The sequence below is a fragment of the Uranotaenia lowii genome, chromosome 2 (assembly GCF_029784155.1).
Source record: "Uranotaenia lowii strain MFRU-FL chromosome 2, ASM2978415v1, whole genome shotgun sequence".
NCBI classification, from domain to species: domain Eukaryota; kingdom Metazoa; phylum Arthropoda; class Insecta; order Diptera; family Culicidae; genus Uranotaenia; species Uranotaenia lowii.
Window position 1 is genome coordinate 125,561,992 of NC_073692.1, and position 22,645 is coordinate 125,584,636.

The 22,645-nt window shown below is 34.7% G+C and overlaps 1 protein-coding gene across 1 annotated transcript in view; it reads left to right on the forward strand.

Moving 5' to 3' along the window:
- The first annotated feature begins 5,181 nt into the window (after window positions 1-5,181).
- LOC129748279 (zwei Ig domain protein zig-8-like) overlaps window positions 5,182-22,645 on the forward strand; it is a 140,594-nt gene continuing 123,130 nt past the window's right edge. Inside the window, exon 1 of the mRNA XM_055742816.1 lies at window positions 5,182-5,249. Within this exon, the coding sequence (XP_055598791.1) occupies window positions 5,183-5,249 (67 nt within the window). The 5' untranslated portion in view covers window position 5,182. The remainder of the gene's footprint in view (window positions 5,250-22,645) is intronic.

Sequence of the window (22,645 nt, forward strand, 5' to 3'; positions counted from 1 at the left end):
CGTCGCCGTCGATCATAACCTTGTTATTACTGGACAAGCGGGTTCGGTCGGTCACGGATCCGCAGGCCAGCATGTACTTCGTCTTGGACGTATTAATCATCAACCCAATCCTTCCTGCTTCGCGTTTCAGTTTGCGGTAGATCTCCTCCACCGCCGCAGATGATCTGCCGACTATATCAATGTCATCGGCAAAGCAGATAAGTTGACTGGATCTGTTGAAAATCGTGCCCCGCATTTCGCCCACCGCTCGTCGAATAACACCTTCTAGCGCCACGTTGAACATCATGCAGGATAGACCATCACCTTGTCGAAGCCCCCTGCGCGATTCGAATGAACTCGACAATTCACCCGAAATCCGCACACAGCACTGCGTTCCATCCATCGTCGCCTTGATCAGTCTGATTAGCTTCCCGGAAAAGCCGTTCTCGTCCATGATTTTCCATAGCTCGTTACGGTCGATCGTGTCGTATGCGGCTTTGAAGTCGATGAATAGATGATGCGTAGGGACTTGGTGTTCACGGCATTTTTGGAGGATTTGCCGTAATGTGAATATCTGGTCCGTCGTAGACCGTCCCTCCATGAAGCCGGCCTGATGACTTCCCACGAATCTGTTTGCTTGTGGCGTGAGGCGGCGGAGTAGGATTCGGGACAACACTTTGTAGGCGGCATTGAGGACAGTGATCGCTCGGTAGTTCTCACAGTCCAATTTGTCGCCCTTCTTGTAGATGGGGCATATTACCCCCTCCTTCCACTCCTCCGGTAGCTGTTCTATGTCCCAGATCCGGACTATCAACCGGTGTAGGCAATCGGCCAACCTGTCCGGGCCCATTTTGATGAGTTCAGCTGCGATGCCATCCTTTCCAGCCGACTTGTTTCTATTCAGCTGGCAAATGGCTTCCTTAACTTCACTCATCGTTGGGAGTGGCTCCTCTTCGTCGTTGGCTACGCCGGCGATGTACCTTCCCCCACCGTCTTGATCTCCTGCATGTGCGCCGTTCAGGTGTTCATCGAAGTGCTGCTTCCACCTTTTGATCACCTCACGATTGTCCGTCAGGATACCCCCGTCCTTATCCCGGCACATTTCGGCTTGCGGCACGAAGCCTTTGCGGGATGCGTTGAGTTTCTGATAGAACTTTCGTGTTTCTTGGGAACGATGCAGCTGCTCCAGCTCCTCGAGCTCCTCCTCCTCCAGGCGGCGCTTTTTCTCCTGGAAAAGTCGGACTCGCTGCCTCTTCCGCTGTCGATGATTTTCCACATTTCGACGGGTGCCTCTTTGCACGACTGCCGCCCGCGCGGCATTCTCTTCGTCCATCACCCTCCTACACTCCTCGTCGAACCAGTCGTTCCGTCGAGATCGCTCCACATAACCGATGACGTTCTCCGCAGCACTGTTGATGGCTGTTTTGATGGTATACCAACAGTCCTCGAGAGGGGCTTCGTCAAGCTCGCCCTCTGCCGGCAGCGCTGCTTCGACCGATTGCGCGTAGTCTGCCGCGACCTCAGGTTGCTTCAGTCGCGCGATGTTTAACCGAGGCGGGCGCCGGTTTCGCGTGTTGTTCACTACGGAGAGTTTTGGGCGCATCTTCACCATCACCAGATAATGGTCCGACTCGATGTTGGCGCCCCGACAGGATCTGACGTCGATGATGTCCGAGAAGTGCCGGCTGTCGATCAAAACGTGGTCGATCTGTGATTGCGTTTGGTACGGTGATCTCCAGGTGTACTTGTGTGGGAGGCGGTGCTGAAAAAAGGTACTACGTACGGCCATTCGTTTGGAGGCGGCGAAATCAATGAGTCTGAGGCCGTTTTCGTTGGTCAGCTGGTGCGCGCTGAACCTTCCAATTGTCGGTTTAAATTCCTCCTCCTGGCCGACCTGTGCATTGAAATCCCCGATGACGATCTTGATATCATGTTTTGGGCAACGGTCGTACTTGGTGACCCAAAAGACATCGAAAAAACATATGGGAGCAATATCTCAGAAGAAATCTGTGATAATTAAGAAAAAAAAATTAATCTGAAAGTGACTCAAACTACCTAAAATATCTCTTCCATTTCTCAAAAAAAAAAATTGGATAGAAATAGACGAAGGCTTAATCCGGCTCTCGTCACTCTTGTTTATAATCAAAATGAGGAAAGTCATTTTCGCTTATCTTCAAGAACAATAATATTGAGGTTGTTATTTGCTTGATAATTTTTAACAAAATTTGATTGTTAACGATATAAATGTTTTTGTCCAGCTTGCTAAATAAATTCTTTTTATCGAAATTTAAAAAAATCTAAGTAAATTAATCTTATTGTTACTATTGATTTTAAAAAGCTCCAAGAAAAAAAAAAGCATTTAAAAAAAAACATTGAATGCTTCTAGAAAATAAAATGCCATCTATCTGATTGATTGTGGGAAAAATCTAATCAAAAACAAGTAAATTGCATATTTAAACAAGTCACCGATATATCAATTTATTTCCGTTTATTTGAATGCGTGATTTCTTGAATTATCAATAATAAACTAAAAATAATTTTGAATTCCAAGATTTGTTGTAAATATTGAAAGCACATAGCAAATACTGATTAAGTTAACATTGTGCATAAACTTATATCTTTGAAGTTGCTTTTTCGAATCATTTTTCGAACTTCACACAGATCAATCAAAAAAGCATGATCAATTCAAAACATGATTTAAAAAAAAAATAAAAATAATAAAATTAAATGAATCGTTTAACATTTTTCAGTCACAGCTTCTAAAGGTTAACATTTCAAACACTTCAAATATTGGGTACTGAAAGGGGCACGAGATATAAACTATGTTTTTTTACTTGAAAATTGAGTTTAAAAGGATTCCAATATGATTTTATTTTCAGAACACAAAAATTCAAAATTGAAAAACAAATATAAACTTACTTCAAATATTTCAAAAATACAATTACAAAGTTAGACTATTAGATTTAGAAAATGTATTAGAATATTCGAATAAAATATTAGGATGAAAAATATATTTTTTGTAACATTCTTGCGTTTTACTATTTATTAACTTAATTATAGAATTCCATTTATAACTCAGGGCCACAGAATTTTGGTAACTATGTTTTAAGGATTTGTTTTTTTTTTTTATTTTAATATATCGTAAATGCAATTTGGTTCAAGATTTTTTAAAAGCTTTCGTAATTATTTCTCTATTTCAAGGACGGGCAAAAGCTAAGAACTTACCTCTATTACAAAAAAAAAATTACTGAAATCTTCATTTTAAAATTTTGATTTGTTTTAAATTTTGAAAAAATCTTCTAAAATTTTTAAAAATAATTTTTACTAGTTTTCAAGTGAATTTAAAAACCAAAATTGATTCAAGATTCAAGATATTGCATCTTCTTTGGACAATAACACGAATGTCCGAGTAAGTAATTAGTGTTAATATTAATTATGATAAAATATTTTTTATTTTGCTGTATTTATTTATAATCCCTTGATAAAGAATTAATTTTATTCGAAACGTTGGATGAAGCACATATAAGCAGTGTTATAATTGACCTGATAAGACTGAAAAGCCAATACATAACCTGTAAACATGGTTGACATGTTTTTTCCAAGAAAAATAACTTTTTTGGAATTTAATTTAATAATATTTGTGTAAATTTGACCAAAATGGTAACCAATATGGCTTAATCGCTTATTTTACTATTTTATTGCACTTTGCTATAAATTTTTCGATGAAAATGCGAAAAATGAGAGGACTCTCTTTTGAAGGGTCAGTTTAACGTGTAATTTGGTACAACTTACTTCTTGGTTTCCTCCCAAAGAGTATCCTCACCTTCAAAATCGTTTCATCAATGCTCTAGAAAGATTCACGAAATTAACCAATTTGTCTATCCATACTTCCTATCGTTCTTGCAAACAAGGCTCAACATTTTTTGCAATTAGTTTATGAATGATTTGCTTAAGTGTTTAATCCAGAAGAAAAATATTCATCTCCTTACATGACCGAATCCATTTTCCACCCCTTACGTATCTTAAAGAAGTTACAAATTTTCACATAGGTGTTTGTTATTTTTATAACTTCCCATCATACGCACAGTGGAAAGTATTTCTTTGTCAAAGTTAGCAAGTTCCAAATTTATTTCACGAATTACTTTTCAAGAAAACTTTAATGAACGTCAAAGTTGTCCAGTTTGATTCTGCTTAAGTTTGTTGCGAGAGATCAAAAAACTTTAGCCAAAAGAAACAAAGCCGCAATCCTGGCAGCAACTTTTGACATTTCTCTGGTAGAGGTTTTGTCGTTTGAAGAAAACTTTTCCCATTTATGAATGGTATCAACAGTAGCAAGTGGAGGCAAAAGAATTCATAAATAAATTCTTCATCTTCAATGTGCTCTGCCTGGTTGGCCCCTCCCCACTGAAAAAAAAAACCTACACTAAACCGCAATTTTGTCGCGGCTTCACCCATCAGCCCCGGTGAAAACGGGCTTGGTAGGATATTATGTGAATAAATACTAATAAACCTGACCTCGGGTAGGGAAATTAGTCACTTTCATCCACCAACAAGCCCCTTCGTCAATCTCCCATGGGAATCTCAAAAAGGAAGGCCAGACCTGTCATCTCGAATGGTTCCTCGCAATGGGTCCACGTCGGGCGCCTGATATTTATGAGTCCTTTCGGGGATGAGGGCAAATGGCTAGAACTTTGTCCTTGTTTGTGTCTCGCCTTGTGGTGCCAAAGCTGTCATAATTTAAATGTGGCTTTCGGTGCCGCGCTAACGATGAGTTAATCCTGTTATTGATTTATTTACGCTTTGGCGACGCGGCAAGAAGAATTAAATCAAGAAGCATATTTTGCGTCCCCGGCTAATTGACAGGGCTTCATGAAACTAATTGAAATAATCGGATTTGCGGCCGGGGTTTTGAGTGATGAATGATGTTTTTGCAGAATTGGCAAGTTTCTATTCTCGATCCTTTTAGTTGATTGCTGTCTAATAATTACTGCTTATTACTGGCATTACGCTTGGCAAAACTAAGCTACTGCAGCGACATCAGTTTCATAGTTTTTTGTTATTTCGTCTTTGAACATGGGGAGTATTATGGATTTCCATATAATGTTTAGGGATTTATGAATCGAAACCATTTGTCCTTTAGCAAATATTATTTTACGGTCACATATCAAATAACTAATTGTATTTTTCTCTATTTTCAGCCCCAATGGAGAACTGCATACCAGAATTCAACATGAAAACGGTGCTATTTTTTATAATGTATCTTAATATAGGTAAGTAAATTTCAAAAAAATAATGCCTAAATTTTTAATATTTTTGGTTTTTATTAAAAAAATGTCAAGGTTTTAACCATTAGATATTTATCAATCCCATTAAATTATTTAACAAATGGCTTTTGGATAAACTTTTTTGGAAAGACGTCACATCTTCGGAGACCAACGCTTTAATAAGATTTTTTGTAATATTTTATTCAGTTTCATATTGTAAGTAGCTAAAATTTCAGTTTTAAGAATCGTCAAAAGCCTGGAAAGTAAAAATCATTCTCTATCCTATCTTTTCTTACATTTTCCAGAAATATGCATTTAATATTCTTCTAATTCAGTTCTTTTATACTAAATATGTTGTCAGTAATACTGAAAAACATTTGTCACATCAGAAAAATCTCCCAATTATTATTTATTCATGTAGCATTAATGGGGTCTTAAAGTTTTGTTTTGATTCAAAACTGTGCCATGATTTTAACAGAATTTTAAAGTGACGTTAAGATGAGCAAATTTAAACTTTTATGAATGTATAGGAAAATTTAATAAGTTTTCTGTTCTGAAAAATCGACATCATTTTTGTTTCTTCTGTCGAACCGAGCCGGCTAATGGTTTTTATTGCCAATTTATAAATTCTTCAAAAGGAATTTTCCGCAAATCAACATTGTCTGAGCTCGTTACTTGGTACAGACCCCGTTCGTTTTTGGCAACATTCGATTTTGACAACATTCGATTTTGGCAACATCCGATTTTGGCACATATGCCAAAATCGAACGGTTTTTAGAAACAACATTACATTAGTTATCGTTATAACAGGACCAATTTAAATCAGACAAATACCACTAATACGTTTTTGTCTTCTGAAATGGTGATAAAATGCAACAATAAAAACAAAAGTTTTTAAAAATAACTATTGAGTACTAAAAAATGACAAAAAGATGAAAAATTCCAAAAGTTGAAAAACAAATTCGAACAAAAGACTGAAAATTACAAAAAACAACTAAAACATGATGAAGAACGAGAAAACAGCAAATATGACAAATAAAAACAAACATTTTAAACAAAACAAAATAAGTGCAAAATGCATCAAAAACATGATGAAAAAAAATCAAAAATTACTAGAAATGGTCGGAAATTGACTAAAAATAACGTTTTTGATAATAATATTAGTTATTTTGTAAAAATAACTGAAAAACAGTAGGGGAGAGTGGGGATACTTGATCCCCTTTTCTTATTTTCACCATATCTTTTTGGAAAAATCTAGCAACTCTTTTTACAAAAATTAGAACGATACTTGAACCCGTTGATGAACTAGAAGCATTTTCGTGGGAGTAAAAACATTGCGATTTTTCTGAAGTTAGGGGAGACTTGATCCCCTATTGAAGGAGACTTGCTCTTTTATTCAGGAAGCCCTAATTCTTGTATAAAAATCACACAAAACCCCAAGATAGAATGTTAGTTGACTATTTTGGTCATGTTTGTTCTCATTTCACAATTTATAGCAGACATAAGAAGAAAATTCTATAACCTTGTCTCAACGCTAATACATTGCATACTTAAAGGCGCTATTTTTTATAATTAGGAGAAAATTAATTATTTTTGCTCTTTTCTTCAGACAATTGTTTGATAGATATTAGTTTTTGGATAAATATTAGTAATTTTGTAATCAGCAATCATAACGATCAATTCAGAAGAAGAATATGCCGTTTGGAAGGGGGATCAATTATACCCAACTCTAGGGGATCAATTGTACCCATAATCAACATTTTAGAAAACTTTTTCTGAAAAATGTTGACAGTTTTTCATTGCTTTGAAAATATGGCATTATGAAGTTCATTTTACGCTCGAACGATTGATACATTGGACCAAATATTTTACTCATAATTTTCCCATGTAAGGAACATTTCAAAAAGATGCAAAAAGATCTTTAAGTTACATTTTGTGAAATTTTTCAAACAAAGTTCAATTACTCAAACAATTATTTTGTTAAAAAATTTAAAACTACAAGCATTGTTATTTTGCTCATTTTGGCACATTTTTCTAGAACATTTGATCTTTGTAAGACATTCCAGTTTCGAGATATAGCTAAGGAATCAAGTATCCCCAGGGATCAAGTATCCTCATTCTCCCCTATGCGAAAAAAACCGTTCGATTTTGGCAACATTCGATTTTGGCAACACAAAATGTACGAGGGTGTTGCCAAAATCGAACGGAGTCTGTATTTTATTTGACAAAAAAGTTATAAGCTGTTGAATAGAAGTTTGTCTTTTTGCATTGAAAAACAACCAATTCTGCTTGTGCCTAGCAAGGTATCATGTCAACTTTTCTTTTTACAGCCAATTTGATGAACAGCAGAGGAATCATTCAGATCGATATATGGATTTGGTCCATGGACTTTCAAAATTTCTTAACCTTGTTGGATTCAGCGGGATTCGATCCCTGATCGTTTGATTACAAACCTGACATGCTAGCCAATAGGCAAAACGGCCGCCCCGTGATATTGTCTCAAAAACACGATGCAATCATAAAATTTAAAATAAAAACATACTTTCCTCGAGAAAACTAAAGTTTATATTTAAGATTGATAATTTTTCGTTTTTAACGTCATTTTTTTTTTAAACATCAATAAAATCAATTAAAAGATTTCAATCAAATCTTTACAATGAATATTTTGTCAATTTTGATGATAGTCGATTCTCTGTATCAATGCAATTTATAAAAAAAAAATTGAACATCGTGAAGTTATCCAACTATCTGTCATCTCTCCGCCCCAGAAAAGTGATAGAGCAAGAAATTGACTAGAGCAAAGGTTGGCATTTACGAATCTAAATTAATCGACAAAATAAAGTGATTCTTAATTTTCAAAACTAGATTTTCATTGGAAATGCGTCCATCAGGAAAGGTTAGATTGACAGAAAAGATAAAAAAAAATAATTTGGAAAATGTCGAAAAAAATTACTGACATCACTGAACAGGATTTGAACCCGCTTTCTTCGGCTTTCGTCATTCTTGCCCGGGCAATTTTGTAAATAGGTTTGTAAAAGTGAAAGATATGAACATATTTAAAAAAGTTAAATATTTTAATATTTTTTTCGGAAAAGACATGAATATCATTTTAAATAACATAAGTTCAATAAAATTAAATGGAATTTGTCGTTCAGTAACGTTGAAAAAATATTTCCACCTTGTCTATAATAAAACTCAAAGAGCTCACAAAAATATTCATGAGTACAAATATGAATTGATTTTGAAATGTTTCAAGAAAATAATGAAAGTTATGGGTATAACATTATTCATAATCTTATAATTTACATGTTAACTCAAGGAAAGACCAATATATCTCTTAAAAGTCAAATGAAATTTGTGTAGTTAATGAAAAATATTTTTTTAACTATGCCAAGACAACTTATTTCATTTCAAATTAACTATTTTTAGATTTAACGTCAAGCTAATGTGTTTGCAGAATTCACGTAAAAAAATCCAAGATTTATTTTTTCTTTCAGAAAGGTGCATATTTTTTTTTAATTCCAATTGAGTAAAAGATCATTTAAATACATTGCCGATTATTCATTGATACTTGCTGCAACTTAGATTTATTAAAAGCCTCGGTTCAAGATAGGTAAATTAGATTTTGACTACAAATATTCAGCCAATGATTATGCTTTCAAATTGGTTTTGTCCTGAAGTGGAATGATTTTTTTTACGAACTGATCAATTTCAACAGCAAATAAGTTTGTCAGATTAGCAGTTTATTCAATCATTATAATTTGTTCTTCAATCGGAAGCAATTTACAGATGTTTAATTCCTAAGTACATTTTTCATATTTAGCAAAAGTCTGCATAAGTATTCTTATTGTAATACCTAGTAAAGTTGGGTACCTATACCCTTGAAAATTATGATTTTGTTAAAATAAATATTTAAAGCACATTTGCGTATTACGGTTAACTTTCTGAACGCAATTCAATGAAACAGTATCAGATTTGATTTTAAAAAAAAAATTTATACGACAGCATAAAATGCAATTATCAGTGCTAATTTGGATAAAAAAAAATTATTTCATTTTCAAATCGCAAATTTAAAAAAACAAAATTTAATTTCAGTATGCCCTCATAAGATTCGTATTTCGAATTCAAAATTTAAATAACAAGTTTTATTTATGATTTTTTTTTCTAATCATTCATTTCATGTGCAGAATTCCAGTGTTTTTTAAATATCGAATGTATAATAATAACGGTTAAAAAAGTTTTGTGAAAGTTTACTCCTTCAAAAAACACAAGGCTGGGATTCTTCGATTTTTTTAAAATTTAACGTTAAATAATAAAATTTAGTTTTCCTGGTTTTCCACACATTATTTATTTTTTGTTAGTTGATGACCCAGTCAAGGCCGTGCGGAGGGGGGGGGGTATTAGGGGTTTAACCCCCCCCCCCCCCCATGGAGATTTTTTCCAAGTAAAATTACTTGTCCTCAAAAGGTGTTTAAAAACAAGTGTTAACAAAAATTTCAGAAAATTTGCTCGCCTCCGGCGGGATTCAGTTCTGCATTCTTCTAGACCTAAGACATTTCATTTTTTGACACGGTCACAAATTGAAAGAAGTTTTAAATTGTAAATTTGCTATTACATAAACCTTTTGTATTGAAACTCAAAGCTTGATACACAAAGACCCAACCTCGTCTTTTGAATTGGTTTTTATTAAGAAGTTTATCTAAACAAGTTCATCTATTTCTGTATTAGTTATCACTTTTATTATAATACATCATTTATATCATTACAAATTTTATGCAGTTACGAAGTATTCTTCAGGAAATCAATTTCAGTCTCAATTTGATTTTGTGTTTTTTGTTATTTAACTCCACATTCAAAAGAGTTATGGTAGATACGCCACAGAATTCACATGTTTCTGAGGTGCACAAAATTCAAGAGATTTTGGTGCCCTGAAACTTTTAAAAATTGGTAGAAATTATTTAGGAAAATTCCGCATTTTTTTAATTTTGTTTTAAAACTTTTCAAAATATTTCAAAATTATAGATTTTATCAACTGTCATCAGACTCCAAGAAATTTTTGCATTTGCGAAAAAAGGTTTAAAAGTTTTCTAATTGTTTACTGTTCTAAATTTTGGGAAATAATAGATTTTGAAATAATTTATGGACTAAATTGTATGAAAGATATTCTAAAAAGGAAAAATCAAATCGTTTTGCAGATTTCAACAAATTTTTTAAATGAAATAAAATCTTTTTTTTTAGCATCCTTTAGTAGTGTCAGAAATAATTCTATTTCCAAATTTTTAAAAACTGTAGAATTTTAAATTCTTATTTCGATTATGCATCAGCATCATCATCAGAATCAGTTTATTTTATGAAGATTTGTTTGTTAATAAGTAATGAATGGTTGATTTAACTCAAAACTGAATCATTTTAAATCGTACATCATATTGATTTTTGAAATTTATTCAATCGATCTTAGAAGGCAGTGAAAGTTATATTCTTTTAGTAAGCACACTTCAAGATTATAATAATTACAGGCGAGTTAGAAAAAAAAATAGAATAGATACCGAAAATGAGCAAGTAGAATTTGATACGAAGCATTTTCATCACATGTCATTCATTTGTTCCTCATGAAACGAATTTTAATTTACATTTTCTTGAAATGTTCTTACTAAAACAACATAACTTTTACCCATAAGACCGATAAATTGAATTTTCGTTAACATACTAATGAAATTTTCTGAAATATTTTGATTAAGTTTGCCTTCGTTTTTCAATTCTGAATTTGTGTGTTCTGCAAACATCTTCTTAGAAGCCTATAAATCTAGATTTTTAGTAAGGAAAACTTAGATTCTACCTTTAATACTTTCCAGGACTCAATATGTCAATTGGTGTTGAAATTTTATAAACGGTTCACTTATTTCCATTGTTAGTTATTTTATTGTTAATTGATTTTTTTTAATCCATTATAACGACATGAAAAAAATCAAACTTTTGTAGCCTTTTATTCTGAGAACTGGAAGAATTTACATATGAAAACAGAATTTTCTCTTCGACTTTGATCACTAAAATTTTAAATTGAATATTTTCTTTTTCTATCAAATTCAATTCAGTCATCATCTATGTGCTTTCTTTTAGAATCAAAATGGAATTTTTATACTCACTTCACATTTCAAATCGTGATCAAAATGTTATTTCAAATTTATGATAAACCACAGGTATTTTTTAATCAACCCTTCAGTTCAAAATGAAGAAAAGAAATGTAAATTAATACAATTAATAATCCTCAATCATTATAATTTTTTTACAACTTCTAAGCATTGTTAGATACATACCTGAACTAAAACTAAGATTTGATTTCTTTTAAATGTGTTTTATTTTATGTATTTTATTCCTTTGTACTGATAACTATGCCCAAAGTTTTAAATTCTGTTTACATTCGAAACTTTAATCGTATTTGTTTTCCGTATTTCGAAATTATTGACTTGTGATCTGTAGTTCAGAATAACAATCATCATTTTGAATCATTTGTTAATAACTGACCAGAAAATGAATTGATTTTAAGCATTGATTCTGCTTTTGTATGAATCGTATCTGTAATGTTTATTATTTTTTCGAGTTTGTGTGATGATCATCAGTAAGAAAATAATTTGAGAAATTGATTTCCTTTTTATTGTGTATTTTTGGTATTGTTATTATTTCTAGCTAAATTTGAATATCGAAAACCCCCCCCCCCATGAACAGGTTCTTCGCACGGGGCTGAACCCAGTTGATAAATCCTTTTTACGGATTGCATTCCAAGGCACGGAAAGCCAACGCGTTCCTCCGGTTTGCTACTCTGGGTCCATGGACGCAATTAGACGACTCATGATACAATGCTAAGGAGCATTGTACCCCCTTCGCCATTAAATCCACCTGGGGCCGTTTGACCTTTGTTCCCACCTCGAAGTGTTTAGCACGCTTTCATCTTTAATGGTGGGAGGTCGTTCCGCGCTAAAGCGCTACGAGGAAAAACTCGTTTCCGAATCTACTATCATAAAATACCTCATTCTAAAACAACTCGATGCACAACCCCTCCTCTGACGAGTTAGGACTCGATATCTCGGGCTAAAAGAAGTCCCCATTTAGCGCAACTATTAACTTTGTGAATCTAGTCCAGGAAGACCACAAACACAAAGCGAGTTGTCGACGAGACTTTCTCTGTTCGAATAAGCCTCCTAAGCCACGTGTAGGACTCAGACTCCTCCGAACTCTCTAGTGTTGACTTAAGTCACCACTCAGCGCAACTACCCAAATTACAAGTCGGGTGCCTTACTCCCCGAAGCGCAAAACGAGTTGTAGACCGCCCTCATCAGGTCGCACTAGCGGTACAGGCGCATCAATTCCCGAAACGCATCTCGAACCCTGACACCTCCGGCATGCTGCACCTCACTGACACTGACGTGTTTAACACGTCCCTCAGTGATTGACCCACCATTGGCCACCACTTTGCGCATCTACTCATTTTGCGAGTCGGGTCTATACCCACCGAAACGCAAAACGAGATGGCGATCGCTCTCACTCCGGTCACATCCGCATTTCAGGGCCATGACCCCTTTAACGCGTGATGGACCCTCACCCTCACACCAGAGTACTGGTACCTAAGTACCCGGGTGCACCACTTCTTCCGCGCGCATTTAGCAAATCCGTCGACGTCCTCTAGTGGGTTTAGTGATTGTTCTCTTAGCCGTACATCTGCAATACGCCGGACTTGCAGACACGTTTCCGCCCTGGACCACGAGGAGGTGTAACTACCAGCCCAGAGCACGCAATAGTTTAAATTCTTCACAAAAGTAAGCATCGTGTGAAACAACCTGGCAACTCTGATGAGACCAAATCCAAATCAAGTTTCGAGGTTATGGCTGAGGCCAACCAGACATCAACACCATCGACGTATATACCCTTACCCAACGTATATACCCTTATACTTCGAAATATTTCACAGCATCTTCGTGAAAATCACTTGGATAAAAATGATATAGTTTTTCACATAGCTGCTACGTGCAGATTATTTAAAGTGAATGTACTGCAGTGAGGACTGTTTTGCAACGCCTGTCTATCACTTGGTTTGGTGTTGCAAAGGACCGTGTTTTTAAAATATCACCCTCAGCCAAAAAGTGTAATGCGATAGAAATTTTGCAACGCGAAACTGTTAGAATATAGGTTTTTCCTAACACTGGTGTACGCAAGAAGTGTTGTGATGGATAGGTTGGATAGGTTTGGACAAGACATCGTCCCGCAAGACGAAAATGTCTGGTACTGTGCTTCAAAGGGATAGACTCGTTTCTCTGAGACCCCTCGTCGTCTTAGCGCCGCCCAGATGTTTTCGTGGTTCAGTCGGTCAAATGCTTTTTCGAAATCAACGAATACCAGTAGAAGAGAGTCCTGGAATTCGTTGATTTGTTCCATTATTATTCGTAGCGTTGTGATGTGGTCCACACATGATCGTCCGGATCGGAATCCAGCTTGTTGCCGTCGGAGTGTAGCGTCGATTTTCTCCTGGACCCTGTTCAGGATCACTTTGCAGAGTACTTTGAGGGTTGTACAGATCAACGTTATGCCTCGCCAGTTTCCGCACTCTGTCAGGTCTCCTTTCTTCGGGACCTTTACGAGGATACCCTGCATCCAGTCAGGCGGGAATGTTGCAGTATCCAAAATGTCAGCGAAATTTGTGCTGACAAGGCTTGGGAAGAGCAGACGGCAAAAATTCATTCTCTTTCACTGGACAAGTCGATCTTAGGTGTTTTTCCATCCATGTTCACAGAGAATGTGTAAAATTACGTCAAGATTGAGAAAACCAAATTTGTAGAGCAATCAGAGTGCGCTTTCTATGGGAAGATCGGAGTCTGAGACGAACACTCGTCCCAAGAGAAACATACGAACACGATTCAAGTGGTGCTCGTGTGTTTCCCAGGGGGCGCATCCAAACGTCCCTAACAGACTTACGATTCTGAAGTAGCAAACTCGACAAAGTCTTGTCAGTTGATTGGTTATGGATCTACTGGCGAGTTAATCTACCTCTTTACCTACAAATAAATGTTCACCCGAGGAAAGCATTTGAAGCATTCCTTTCTTGCGAATTGATTTTATAAATTCAATAGAGCCTCACCAGTAAATTTGTTAAAAGTCTACTGGCGAGTTCAGTAACACCTCTGTGCCGAATAATGTTAACTGTTTCTGGATACATCCGTTCAATAGAACTTTCGGGGTTGAGATTTGAAACATTTTTCAGCAATTTTAATTTGTGTTCAACTTATCCGTTTTGATATAAAATACATGTAGATCCCAATTCAAATGATAGATCCAAAAGCCAACGAATCCCTTCTGAATTATCAGATCCTTTAGTGAGAATTTTATGAGGTCCTAAAATCTTCTCATCTTCTGTATTCTTCTTATAAAAATAAGAAAACATTTCAATTCACAAAAAAAAATCTCAAACTACCCGGTATCAACAACATACAATTAAACACAGCCCAACGGGTACTCAATTGCAAAGTTTCGAATAACTAACTCTAAATGAACCGTTTTTCGTTACCTCACTCTACCAGCACACGTGGTAGGTATTTTTATCGCGCGTCGCCCAGCTCAATTTCGCGCCGTGTTTCCGTTTTTGCTCCACAAAACTTCAAACTCGAAAGTGTGCACCACACCGGATTCAATCTTGAGCTGGTGGATAGGGTTTTCTTTTTTTGCTCGCCCTGCTAGAAAACGGAGGGCGGTAGAGCTATCTTAGAATATTTATCGACGAGTTGAAAGTTGTGCTTCGATAGCGTTCGATCTGGAAGTGGAAGGAACGAGATTTCAGCGAAAGTACTTTGGAGTGCAGTAATTGAGCACTCGGAAAGTTTCCTCACTCAGTTGATTGAATGTATGGAAGCTTTTTTTTTCTGGCTTAAAATTAGTTCTACGAAAGCATTCTTCAAAAAAATACCCAAAAGTTTCACCGGGTTGGATTTGATTGCTTTTCCAACTATCGAGAGTCTCAAGTTTTTTGGAAACGGTATTATTTCATCTTTACCTGCTGATACAATTAGGGGTTTATTATTATTTGATTTTTTCAAGAAAAAATAGATACTCACTGGTTTCATTTATTTTCCCGTGTACCACAAAACGTGCTCTCATTCATTTTTTTTCTGGAAGGATCCCCAAAATTTGCATATTTCAATCTTACGAATATTTCTACACCTTTGTTTGTTCCAAAAGAAAATTCATTGGCGAAGGAATCCCTTCAAGGATCAATCCGATGGAATATTTATTAGCGAATTTTACATACCTTGAAAAGGCTATCAAGCTAGCAGCTTGACAGAACCGGATCCGGAAAACGTGGATTCATCCACCCCTGAAGGCCGATTCGAGCAAATAAAACGATGTACACTGATTAAAAAGTGGATGGTAGAAGTAAAACACTTTCTTTATTAGATTCTTCTTAATTTTTTTGTAAAATTCCCATTTTTCGGTGAAGTTTTTTTGTGTTTTTTTTTTTCAAATGACACTAATTTATGAAAAAAAATGGAATTCTGCGAAATTTGTCATGTAGTTTAAATTGAAACAAACAATTCTAGGAATAACTTCCAATTTGAACTTCAAAGAATCAACAAAAACCGTTACTTTTTTACCAGTGCAAACCTTCCGGGACCTTTATCTCTGCACCCGGCAAAGGTATGCCCATTTATGAACATCCGACATTGGACCCTTTTGAGCTGCCCCTGTACGGAGCCAGCAAATTGGGTCGGTCTCCCGTAATGTTGTAAGCAGATCTTGAGAGGATTATTGGTTTTACCGAGAATTTGAATTTTGAACAAACAGTAGTGGGTAGCTAAACAGTCCTCGTACCCGGGAGTGTCGGCATGTTTCTGTCAAGATGAAAGACAGCCCCGGAGGTTAATTTACATTTGTTTTTCATTCATTGTTTGGCCGATATGCCCCGGCCCGGCCCGGTAGCAGTGCATTATGAATAAATGAATAGAAAACCTTATTATTCCAAAAGGCGCAGGCCATTTTGTGGTGGTTTTGAGGCTGGGTATCCGGAAACGAAAATTATCCCTGTTATCGAATTTTGCGGATACTTTGAAGATGGTTCGTTCGGGGAACGAAGTATCTTCCATTTTTGGCTACAGATATTCAGTTTGAAAACAATAGCAATTTTATTGAATTTGTAATCTTTCAATTCTTAAATATTCTTTCTAAAAGAATATAAAATTTCACCGAAATAGCCGATAAAATAATTTCATAAAATAAATAAACGGTGATTAACTTTTCATTAAAAAAATCAATGCTTCATTTTATGTTCCAAATAATAAAAAAAAATTCGAGAAAACAAATTCTTCCCAAACACATGGAATTTTCTGAACCGTCACCAGGGTTGTCAGCTGTTTTTCGAAAAAGTCTGGAAGATTTGAAAAAAATGTCTGGATCTTTAAAGGAATGTCTAGACAGCTTACTTTTCAAAGTGGAGACCTTTTTTTTGGACGCCAGATCTCAATGTTGCACACGAATCGTTTTTTCCTGTCACAATCAGTTACGTGTTCTGTCTGACTCTCGATTTAACATACGAAGAGTTTGCGATCATAAATAGCTTTCAAACACTTCTGAAATTATAATTCCTTATTCCGTATCATTTTCTGCCATATTATACCATAAAAATTTTTAATTTTCGTAGTTCCTTAGAACAATTTATGTCCTGACCAAAAAGTCTGCAATTGTCTGAAAGATATGTGAAAAGTCTGGAAGTCTGGAAACCTGAAAAAAATGTCTGGCAGAAGTTCAAAAAGTCTGGAAGATCCAGACAAAATCTGGAAGGTTGACTTCACTGCTTGTCGCACCGGCAGTTGGGAAACATATTGAACATTCACCATTCAACCGTCTACAGAGTGTTGAAGCGGTTCCAGGAGCAGTTGACGGCTACGGAGCTGGAAGAAAACCAGGACCGGAGAACAAAAAGACGGAGGAAAAGGTGAAGCGGATGACTAAGGCAAATCCCAATGTCTCAAGCCGTGATTTGCCTAAAAAGATCAGCATGTCGCAAAGCTACGTCCAGAATCCAAAGAAAAGAACTGGACTGCATACAAACAAGGTAGAGAACTTCCCAAATCGCGATGAGCGGCAACAATCGACAGCTAAACCTCGGGCACGGAAGCTCTACGAGAAGATGCTGACAAAATATGGCTGCTGTGTGATGGACGACGAAACGTATTTAAAGGCCGATTTTAAGCAAATTCCGGGGTTGGAGTTTTTCACCGGCAAGAGTAAGTTCGATGTGAACGACAAATTTAAGAAGAAGAAAATATCGAAATTTGCCTCCAAATATCTCCTTTGGCAGGCCATCTGCTCTTGCGGACTGAGGAGTGAGCCTTTCGTGACTAAGGGTACAGTAAATGGCGAGATCTGCAAATCTGAGTGCCTCTAGAAGCTCCTTTTTCCGTTCTTGCAGTAGCAGAATCGGATATTGATTACAACGAATCATCTAGTCATGAATCAGCCGAATTTTAAGAAAACCACTTGAAATTGTTTTAATTGTGTCATTTTTGAGGACCAATTTTCAATACTGATAAAGCAAGAACAGCAAAATTTCTTTGCTATCCGTGAAAATATAAAGATTTTTTTTTTGACTGTAAAGAATATTTTTAACCATCCAAACGGTTTTGTTTTCAAATTTGTTACAAATCGCTTATTATTTAATGTTCCAGATGCGTTGTATTTTCACGGATTTTGTACGCTATCCGCTATGTTGAAAAAGAAGAAGAGATCATGTTAAACTGAATTTTGTGTAATTTTTTTTATGAATATCAGTCAAAATTTGTTCGATATGTGTCTTATTTCACATTGACATTGTTTCAGACATGGCAAAACATATGTAGCTTTATTTGATCAAAACTAACTTACTTTTTCAGTTCTTTTGTGACTTAAATTTGTGTGAACTTAAATTGAAAAAAATTTCTAGAAAATTGCTTGATTCGTGTTATTCATTGATGAAGTATGGTGAGCCTATTGTATTTTGTTTAAGGCCCACTTCCATTTGAAATAAGTAAATGTTGTTGAAATCATTGCCAAACATTGTATGACTTCCAAATTTGCTTTTAAATAAGTTGAGTCGTGTCTAATTTGAAGGGACATAATCTTAAACGTATCATTTCACTATTTCAAGATCCGATGGTGTTTTCAATTTGATAAAAATATTTAGAAAATTGTTTAAGTTGTGACAAGTTTTTGGTAATTTTTTTAAGGGACTCGCTTCATTCAAAAACCATGGGCCAAAATAAATAATCGTATCATACGAAAACCTAATCGTGTGTCAAAAAAACTAATTTGAAAATTTTTCGACTTGACTCATATTATAGGTTGATTTTCTATGAGAGCCCTCTTCCCTCAAGTAAGAGGAGCTTTATAGACCTTGAATCCTATATTCCTTGGCTCCTTAATACCGTAATTCCGTCAGTTGAATGAAATGTTTTAATTGATAATGCTACATAAATAATTATTTTCAGATATGGAGGGACTTCAAAACAGTCCTCCGGTTCAAGCGAAACTTGTTTGTAATCTTAATCCGGTACAATTTATCTTTTTTTTTTTTTGTCAAAACTTGATTGTAATTTATTTTCTATGACGTGCTATGTAAAAGGCAGTTGAAAATAATTTTTGTCTGGAAACGTGCAAATCATATCAAATATATGTATACTAGTTGTACCAAAAACCAATTTGTTTCACTTAGCTCAAGCTTCAATATGCCCTATTAGTTTTACAAATCCACTTACACGTTTTTGCAATGAACGCTCAAAAAATTGAGAAAAAAGAAAATTTAAAGTTGCGGTGAGTTTTCTAGGAATCGTCGTAGAATGCTGAAGTCTTATGCAAAACGTGTGGTTTGAATGCCCCAAAAACTTTTAGAGCATCTTACTCACGTAAAAGCTCATTCAATTATAGTTAGGTCTAAAAACTACTTTGAAGATCTTTTGCCTCTATAACACTGCACTGAACAGAGGTAGAGACTTCAGATATGTAATGATTAAAATTTTTGCGTTTTCTACAACTTTGTAGGACAAAATAAAGCTCTCTCTATTGCGATTTCATTCTCACGAAAGACTTTAAGAAGAAAAATTTCGTCATTTTCAAATTTTGCCTCACGATTATGTTTTGTTCTCTCAGCAGTAGATGTGTACATCTCTTAAGTTAGAAAAAAAAAACTATCCTACAATTTCTGAATGGTTTTATATTCAACTGAGAGGGTTCCCTTTTTTCATAAAAATCTTATTTAAACATAAATCAGGGGAAAAAACATGTATGATTGTTTCAATATTTGAAACAAAATGTTTTCAAAATATTTATTCTTATTTTTTTTTAGTAGAAATAATTGAAAATAAGTTCGTTTCAATGATTCCAAGAAAAACCAGATGACGATCGTTTGTCATTTGTGATGGATTAATCGAGTGTTTTGTCTGCTCAATTCCCAAAAACTCTGGAAAGAGGATATCTATTTCTCGTTTTTCATAATAAATTGATTATTCCGCCTTACAACAGCTTGAATAAAAAAAATAATGGTTACAGTGTTTGTGTTCGTTTGTTAAATTGTGCATCTCATGAAAGAGTCAGTTCTTCCTGATTTTGTATACATGTTAAAAATTGTCTTCTATTACGCAGACTGATTCCAAAATAACGTTAAAAGCTATATCTACAATTGTCATCATTATTGAAATTTTTAATAAATAAATTCCATATCTTAAGCCTCTTCTCAATGTAACAGATATAATACATTCCCGGAACAAAAACACTTATAACATAACTATAATTTTCTTACGCTCTGGGCCTTGGAATACTTTTTTAACAAAAATGACTCGCATTTGATTCCTAGGAAAAATCTAAACAAACAAACTTCTCAATGGTCGCTAACGGAAACGTACTACAAACGTAAACAAATCGTTCAAGAACGTACAACGCAAGATTAAGCAAAAAATTCATGAAAATTGTTGACAGATAAAATAATTTACATGCGATTTTATTAATCCAAGAGAATCACAATATCGAAACAAAAATGGTAGAATTTTAATTTTTTTCGTAGTTAACTATGACTTATTTGTCCTTCCGGACCATTCAGTGGCCGAATGAAATGGGCAATTTCATTGTGAAAATTGACGAATAAGGCTGGAACAAATATCAATTTCTTTTTTTGTCAGGACCCCCCCCCCCCCCTTCGAAATCTCAAAAAACCCGAAGGGGGAAATAAATAAAGTTTGAAGTAATGTATGTAAATTTCGATTAAAAATTCCAATATCTGAAAGATTAAAAGACCAAAAAACAAATTTAAGAAGATGGATGTTATTTCACCTTTTGTTTTCTTGATTTGATTGAATTATTCGGTAAAAAATTACTTGATTTACAAGTTTTGTGCAACGATATAGTATGCAATTTTTTTCGCATACAGGCTTCCGTGCAATTTATTCCAATTTATTTGTTTTTCGCATTATTTTTTATTGTCCCCACCCCCTCGCGATGTTCCAACTCCGAGTGACAAAAGAAGGATTTAAAATTTGTTCCGGCCTTATTGAACATTTTATTTTGCTAAATTTCTAGGATATGTGGAAATTGAATGCCACCACTCTTCCAGAAATCATAATTTTCATTTTTGAAATCAGTCAGACGATAAATATAGAATATTATTCGACTTTCATCGAACTTTTCTCTTAATCAAAAATCAATCTGTTATCTTTGTGTGAACAAAATAGCGAGTCAAGTTTTCAGCACATTTTCTGATGTTTCAAATTCTGGTTTCTAGAGCTCTTGAAGAACTTTTAAGCATAGGATTAAAATGCTTTGATAAGTGCGGGAGAGGTAAATCAATTTTTGTTGTTGTTTTTTTATGAATTTAAGTACACAATAAACATTACAAACTCATAACCAAAACCCTATATACTCAGATGAAGAGTTTGCCAGAAATGGTCTGCAATACATGTTCTATTTACAAGATTCTATGTTCAATAGAAAAATGAGGAACGCAAGTTTATCATGTTCTAGGATGCATTCAAGTTTTGGCCATGTTGATGTTACAAGAAGAAAAGGAAAAGGAGGATGAAAGTTTAATAATGATAACTAGTAATTCTACCCTATAATTTTTTTTTTGTTAGAACATCTAAGCACTTTTGCGACATACAACAAACAACTTTTATCGCCGTCTATATTAAGCAGGGCCGGATTAAACCATCGGGGGGCCCGGGGCAATTTTTCTCGGGGGGCCCCTATGATTCGATTTTTTTTTCAAATGCTATCCCAGAGAATAAAAACATTTTAAACGTGTAAAAGAAAAGAATATGAGCTCAGTTTACTGTCTTCAAATAGCCATCAGGTGCAAACATTGCGGAAGAGTTTAGACATTTTTAAACAATGAAAACTCTGATTTGACCTGCAAAATGCTAAATTCATTTTTAAATTTTTCAATACACTTATCACCGAAAAAAATTATCTGATTTAGAAAAATAACCGGATAAATATTTAAATGATTTTCATTTCATCATTGATCGTCTGGTTTGTGATTCATCGAGAGATATTACCCTCATGACAATTGGGAAGTATCATGAAGATTTGAAACAGTGAATACAATAAAAAATTAACAAAATAATTAAATTCGGATTCCATATAGATACAGTTATAAGAGTTTAAGGATTCAAGACTTGAAATCAGGTTAGATTCAGAACCACAATTCAGCGTCTCAAATCTTCAATCATTATTTCAAATAAAGTTTTGAGAAACAAAATATGAATTAAATTTGAAAAAAAAGAATAAAAAATTAACAATCAGAGCCAAAGCAGAAATTGCACCAAATGTGAATTTCAATTTTATATCTTTGAATCACAAAAAAGTTTTCATGAAATATTTATGAATATTAATCTCATCAGATAAAAAAAATAGTTATCAAATTGTTATTAATGAATTGAATATGGAAAAAGATAAGATTAAAAACATAGAAATATTCATGTTAAGAGAATCACTCTATGATATTTGCAACTCAACTATGAGATCCTTTTTATAATAATTTGAGAGTGATCATATGGAAAATGACATGCTGGTTTCAGGATCCGTAGATGATAAAATTTTGGTTAAATCAGTTGAAAATATCTCACTACGAATTTCAAGTCTAAGACAGAAATTGGGATGGAAATTCAATAAAGAAACTCTGTACTGTTGATTGGTCCAATTTAGGCAACTAAATTTTTTTTGAAAAGATTTTATTTTCGAAAATTTGGAGGGAAAAGGGTTGAGAACTTTTAAACCATCGGAAATTTCAATAATAATGATCAAAAAGTGAAAAGTAATAACAATACCCAGTATTAACACGGATACTGCCCGGGTAAGATTCTGAAATGCTGATCAAAAAGTTTCTCTGTTCACTTTTTGCA